Source organism: Muntiacus reevesi, chromosome 4 (assembly GCF_963930625.1).
Source record: "Muntiacus reevesi chromosome 4, mMunRee1.1, whole genome shotgun sequence".
In the NCBI taxonomy this organism is placed as follows: Eukaryota; Metazoa; Chordata; class Mammalia; order Artiodactyla; family Cervidae; genus Muntiacus; species Muntiacus reevesi.
Genome location: NC_089252.1, coordinates 24,924,318 through 24,931,336, shown reverse-complemented (window position 1 = coordinate 24,931,336; position 7,019 = coordinate 24,924,318). Strand labels below are relative to the sequence as shown.

General features: G+C 38.1%; 1 protein-coding gene across 2 annotated transcripts in view; it reads right to left on the bottom strand.

Annotated features, from left to right (window-relative positions):
* Window positions 1-751: 751 nt before the first annotated feature.
* DSC1 (desmocollin 1) overlaps window positions 752-7,019 on the bottom strand; it is a 32,171-nt gene continuing 25,903 nt past the window's right edge. The window contains exons 12-16 of one of the 2 annotated variants that reach the window (XM_065935134.1): window positions 6,570-6,785; window positions 6,002-6,244; window positions 4,590-4,711; window positions 1,812-2,054; window positions 752-949 (exon numbers count right to left, since the gene is read on the bottom strand). In XM_065935134.1, the coding sequence (XP_065791206.1) occupies window positions 752-949; window positions 1,812-2,054; window positions 4,590-4,711; window positions 6,002-6,244; window positions 6,570-6,785 (1,022 nt within the window). Of the gene's footprint in view, window positions 950-1,042; window positions 1,079-1,811; window positions 2,055-4,589; window positions 4,712-6,001; window positions 6,245-6,569; window positions 6,786-7,019 lie in introns of those variants that run through there. The other variant, XM_065935136.1, reaches the window with a different exon arrangement.

Sequence of the window (7,019 nt, the reverse complement as noted above, 5' to 3'; positions counted from 1 at the left end):
TTTGGGTATTTCAGTCAATCCATGGGCATTAAGGCTGCAATTCTTTCATGGAAATGCTATTTTTAAAAAGTCTCAGTGACTCAAATTGCTGTGAGCCTCTTCTGGTCCACATCTTTCCAACAATTCTAGAACCTGTAGGAACCTGATCATGCATCCACATCAACAGAGATCCCAGGAGCAAGCTGGGAGCACCTCCACAGGGTGAAAACAATGAAAGATGAGTTCTTATTCCCCAAATCGAAGACTGCATCAGAGAATGCATAAAAAATTCTTCAGCACAGAGCCATTCAGGTAAAGGAAGAAATTCTGCAGCACCAAAGACAATACTTCTAAAAGCATAATTGTCCCCAAGATTCTGAAGAGAATATTTCATTTTCATCTAAAATAACAATGCATTTTTCTTTAATCTCCACAATCCCTAACTCCCTCACATACTCTTCCAGAGCATACCAAGTAACACAAGTTTTCAAACAGAAGGTGCAAGAAAGCACACAGTGCAGTCTTGGAAAGGGCAAGAAAATGTACATGCATAGAAAAGGAAATTAACAAATGAAACACTGATTTCTAGAGAAGACAAAAGTTATCTCAGACAAGGAGAATTTAAGGTAGCTTCATGTTCATAGGATCTGTATCTATACACGACTGGAAGTTTACCTCCATAAACAAGTACTTTGCCAGATACTGCTATTGTTTTGCATTCAATAACCTCCTACATATGCGCTCATAGATGTTATGCTATTAAAAGGCACATTTATTTCTTTACACATGTCTTTGCTAGCGTCCTAAATTTGGGTTCCAGATGATCTAGGAAGTCAAGCCCCTCTTCTTCCTGCCGATCGCTGCAGCAGCCCACGGAGCCGGCCGCAGACCCTTTCCCTTCATAGTTATAGGAGCGAACGTAGTCTTCGCAGAGCTTGTGTTCCTCATCTTGTCCGCACAGATACACCTTCTGTGTCGAGAAAGAGCACATTTTATTATTTTTTTTAAAAAACACCTAAATGTATTAGCTTAAAAATAATGGCTTTGATTTACCTTTTACTGTTTAATTTTTAACCAGAGTGTGTCCTCTAATGGATTCCTACATATAAAAAATGCACATGATTGGTCTGTATTATATTCATTCTTAAAATATAGCAAATATATAAATGCTCCTACTGAACACATTGATAAAAACTGAAGCTCCACATGCATCACACAACTAGCTTACAATTTCCCATTTAAACATGAGATTTGTATCAGTGAAATGTGTCTACAACTTTTTTACATATTTAGGGGAAACTAAGCTATGACCCTTATGTTTATACATTATTACATACTTATAATAATATATTTATCTGGCTAATATTAATCTACATTGATCTGAACATATAATGAGGAACTAAAACCCAAAATAAAACCTTAATGATCTGTCTGGTTGATGGCGATCATTAAGATTTCATAATCACATGGATGATTCAGCATACTAAGAATATTTATAATTTGTGATCCATGTAGTACCCTGTAACATTTCACTCTAGGTGATTTTCCTGGCAATTTTTAGGAAGGAAGCTGAGTCTTCTTATACTTCCTAAAGTATAGAAATGCCTACATATGCCACTCCTAGGTCAAGTTTTAGAAACATTATTTTAAAAATTGAACTTTACAAAGTCATTTTTCTCTTTGGGTTTGGATCTAATATTCATATATCTATAATTCAACATGGAAAATGTGATGAGCTTCAGATGTATAAGGAGTAAAACTTCGGGAAAATCCTGATTTATAAACAGAGTTTAACTTTCATGTAAAATGAACATGAAGACCCTGGCACTTACTTCGCCAAGCCGAGGTTGGGTGAAGTTGTGCCAGTCACTGTATGTGTATCTGCCAGTGTCCGTCACTCCCTTAACAGATTCCAGGGTCTGATGTCCACCTCCTTTGTTGGCATCCAAAGTGTAGCCGCCTTTGACCATCTCAAAACTTTGCTGTGTTTTGACTCCCTGGCCACCAAGGGTCCCAACAGACATGTTTGTGTCACAAACGTTGCATGTCTGTGTGGCGAGTCTAATATTTGCATCCTATTAAAATAAATAAATCAAATTGAAACTAATCATTTTCTTTCATTTATTTCCCACCATGGGCATATCTGATAGGGCAAATCTGAGGGCCCCTGATAGGTCAGTTGGTTAAGAATCTGCCTGCAATGTAGGAGACCCCAGTTCAATTCCTGGGTGGGGAATATCCCTGAAGAAGGGGTAGGTTACCCACTTCAGTATTCTTGGGCTTCCCTTGTGGCTCAGCTGATAAAGAATTCACCTGTAATGCTGGAGACCTGGATTCGATCCCTGAGTTGGGAAGAGCCCCTGGAGAAGGGAAAGGTAACCCACTCCAGTATTCTGACTTGGAGCATCCCATGGACTGCATAGTTCATGGGGTCACAAAGAGTCAGACATGACTGAGCAACTTTCACTTTCACATGGGCAAATCACTTAACTGCTGTGCCTCTCTATTTCCCCTTATGTAAAATCAGGATAATAATAATACTCATATCATAGGTGCTATAGGTTAAATCACAACTCCCACCCCAATTCAATTGTTGAAGTCCTAACCCTCAAGTGTCTCAGAATACGATCTTATTTAAAGATAGAGTCATTTTCAGATGCAATTAGTTAAATTAAGACAAGGTCCTAACCAAGTAAGGTGGGCCTCTAATCCAAAAGGGGAAAGTTGGACTCAGACACACACACAATGCGATATGAAGACTCAATCAATGATGTCATAAGCCAAAGAATTACCAAAAGCTGGGAGGGAGAATTGAAATAGAATCCTAGCACCTTCAGGTGGAGTAGGATTCTGTCAACACCTAATCTCTCATTTCTAGCCTTCTGAACTGTGGGACAAATTTCAACTCAGTTACATTCAGTTCGTCATGCTTTGTTATCATGCTGCCATGCCCTCCTCCAGGGGATCTTCCCAACCCAGGCATCAAACCCAGATGTCCCGCGTTGCAGACAGATTCTTTACCAGCAGGGCTACCAGGGAAGCCCCTGTTTGGCATAGTAAGTGTTCAATAAGTATTCGGTTCATTTTAGTCACTCAGTTGTGCCCGACTCTTTGTTACCGCATGGACGGCAGCACACCAGGCTTTCCTGTCCATCACCAACTCCTGGAGCTTGCTCAAACTCATATCCATCAAGCTGGTGACGCCACTCAATCATCTCATCCTCTGTCATCCCCTTCTCCTTCTGTCTGCAATCTTTCCCAGCATCAGGGTCTTTTCCAATGAGTCAGCTCGTCACATCAGGTGACCAAAGTACTGGAGCTTCAGCTTCAACATCAGTCCTTCCAATGAACATCCAGGACTGATCTCCTTTCAGATGGACTGGTTGGATCTCCTTGCAGTCCAAGGGACTCTCAAGAGTCTTCTCCAACACCACAGTTCAAAAGCATCAATTTTTCGGCACTCAGCTTTCTTTATAGTCCAACTCTCACATCCATACATGACTACTGGAAAAACCATAGCCTTGACTAGACAGACCTTTGTTGGCAAAGTAATGTCTCTGCTTTTTAATTTGCTGCTTAAGTTGGTCATAGCTTTTCTTCCAAGAAGCAAGCATCTTTTAATTTCATGACTGCAGTCACCATCTGCAGTGATTTTGGAGCCCAAGAAAATAAAGTTTGTCACAGTTTCCATTGTTTCTCCATCTATTTGCCATGAAGCGATGGGACCAGATGCCATGATCTTAGTTTTTTGAAAGTTGAGTGTTAAGCCAGCTTTTCACCTTCTCTTTCATTTTTATCAAGAGACTCTTTAGTTCCTCTTCATTTTCTGCCATAAGAGTGATACCATCTGCCTATCTGAGGTTATTGATATTTTTCCTGGCAATCCTTATTCCAGTTTGTACTTCATCCAGCCTGGCATTTCTCATGATGTATTCTGCATATAAGCTAAATAAGTAGGGTGACAACATACAGACTTTTTGTACTCCTTTCCCAATTTAGAACTAGTCCATTGTTCCATGTCCAATTCTAACTGTTGCTTCTTGACCTGCATACAGATTTCTCAGGAGCATTAGCTGTTATCATTATTTGGGCTTCTCAGATAGCTTCTCTTTAGCTTCGCCAGTGCTAAAGAACCCATTTCCAAGGCAGGTAGGTTTAAGAGACTCAGGTTTGATCCCTGGATCAGGAAAGTCCCCTGGAGGAGGACAGGCAACCCACTCTGGTACTCTTGCCTGGAGAATCCCATGGACAGAGGAGCCTGGCAGGCTGCAGTCCATAGGGCCACACAGAGTTGGACATGACTGAAGTGACTTAGCTCACATGCAGGGTATCATTATTACTATTTTACGTAATAATCAACTATTAACACTGAACTTGGGCTTCCCTGGTGACTTAGATGGTAAAGAATCTGCCTGCATTGCGGGAGACCTGGGTTTAACAGAGAAGAGAATGGCAACCCACTCCAGTATTCTTGCCTGGAGAATCCCATGGACAGAGGATCCTGTGGGGCTACAGTCCATAGGGTTACAAAGAGTCGGAGTAGACTGAGTGACTAAGCACTTCACCGCCTTATTGAACTACCATACCAAAAAAGGTGAAATCTGATTTACCATCACTTCTTCTCCAGGTCCTTCAGTATTTGATACAATTAAATTTTGCTGTGCTACATCTTCTGGAAAACACTTCTTTACTGTTTTCTTAACAGTAACACAGAAACATGTGAACAAAATACCTAAAAAATAAAATTATATAAGTAAAATCACATTTTTTTCATGCTGGTACAGATCATTTGATTTATAGTAAATGATTATAATCATTTGAATTATATAGTAAATCATTTGAATCAATTTTTTTTTTTAGTTTCTTCACAGAACTTTAAAAAAAAATTGGTTCCATACATTGAAATTTCTTTGGGTCATACAATTTAAAAGAGATTATTAACAAATATATGTAGACTATCTCTGTCTTAGTGAGGTTATACTATTAGGCTAAATAAGAAACAAATCAATAGAAAGAAAGAGGAAGTGAACGCAGTTTGTGAATAGCTCTCTTCCAGGTTCAGAATTCAACGTTTTCCTTCTTTTCTCCACATTGATATAGTAACTTCATTTAATTGGACTTTAAGCTAGTATTATTGGTATTAAAGGTCATACGGAACAACTCAAAGATCTTAGAATCACAAAACAAGGAACATTAGACATAAACAGGAAAAGCCATTACATAAAACCAGTGCTCGGTTTTGAAAGCGTCCATCAAGTGCTAAGAGGAATATCCAGTTTAACGTGAAACACAAATCGCTGAACACAGACACAGTAAAGGCTATGGGAAAAGTCTGTAAATGCAAATAGACTGCGTGTAGTCAAACAGATTTTTGAAAAAGAAAGAAGGAAGGAGGGAAGGAAAAAGAAGCAAAGGAAGGAATAAAGGGAGAGGAAGGGAGGGGAAAAGCCTGAGCAAAGATTTCCATCACTTTTGCATCTCCAAAAACCAGTTTGCAGAATGCAAAATCTTCCATTGCTTTCCTCAGCAGCTCATCATATGGCCATTTCCCTCCCACTCTGGAGTCTAATTAAGATGTATGCTAAATGATGTCAGTAATATTCATTAATATCATTGAGCACAAACATCTAAGTAAATTTTTAAACTACTCTTTTCACTAACTCTTTTTGTGCATCCACTCCATGAATGAGGCTGGTTGAAAGATAATCATACTTTGTATGGGAGAGAAACTTAACATTAATTTTACCCAAACTCTTCATTGCACCATTTAAAAAAAAGAGTTTAAGAAGAGGAAATGATTTATCCAGTGTCTCACACCTTATTATTGGAAGAACTGAGGCCATAGTTCTGAAAATTCCTTTTCTTCTGTGACTCACAAGTCTAAGCCATAGAGTTTGCACAAGAATTTTAAAAGGACACATTTCTCAAAGGCTATCAATGTCATTAATGTAAAGAATTGTCATATATTTTTGAAAATATTAGATAACGTTTCAGCTAACACATTCTGTATAATTATACTTACATAACAACAATACAGAACCCAACACCATGGCAAGAATAGCCCATTTTCCAAGGAATACATTTGCTAGTGTCGCCTCTCTCGGAAGTTTAGTAGGCATTCTACATTCAGATGGAATTGTACAATCACATACTCTCACTGATAACATTTCTGTTGCAGAAGCTCCATGTCTGTCTTTTATTTGGATAGGAACAGTGTAATAGTTATAATCAAGATCTTGCTGCCCCCGAAGAATGGCAGTTTTACCTATGCGAAAAAAAAGAGATCTTGATTTCTTGAAAAGACAAGAAAAGTAATTGATATTGCTTTATACTTATCTTTACTATTCTATATTTACTGTTATTCAAATATTTTATTAAAATGGATTTCTCTGTTTTCTTAAAGATATTCAGCATAAGAATCTAATCATATTACTCATTGTTTTAAGAAACAAGGTATTATCCTTTATCTGAGATCAATAAAATAATTTACTAATATTAAGATTTATTTAGTATACGTAACTAAGGTAACAGTCTAGGCCACCAAACATTGTAAGTTCCTATTGATTAGAAGGTTTAGCATAATTACACACCATCCCTTGTCTCTACTGTCCAAAGTTTGCTGGCAGAATTATCAAGAATGAATTGAAAAGGTGGTCCATTGTCAGGTCCATCTTGATCTATAGGTTCGAGAACAGCAAAATCCTTATCATGCCGGCAAATTGTCAGTTCTTTTTCTTTTATCTGAGGTGGGTGGTCATTTTTATCTTCCAAAAGAACTACTAATGTTCCGGTGCAAGATCTGCCATCTAAGAATAATTTAAAAAAAATAAGATGTTTCTCCGCTTAAACACTTATTTTCAACAATCTCTATGATGTACAGTTGACATCTACTTTCTACTAGTTGTCTGAACTTGAATTCCACACACTTTCCAAACCACAAATACCACTGCTACCAGTACAAAATAGTGACATTGCTTTTCCCTGGAGATTGGTAGCTGTATCGGATGACATCGTGAAGTGGTTTTTTAAATTAAAGGTAT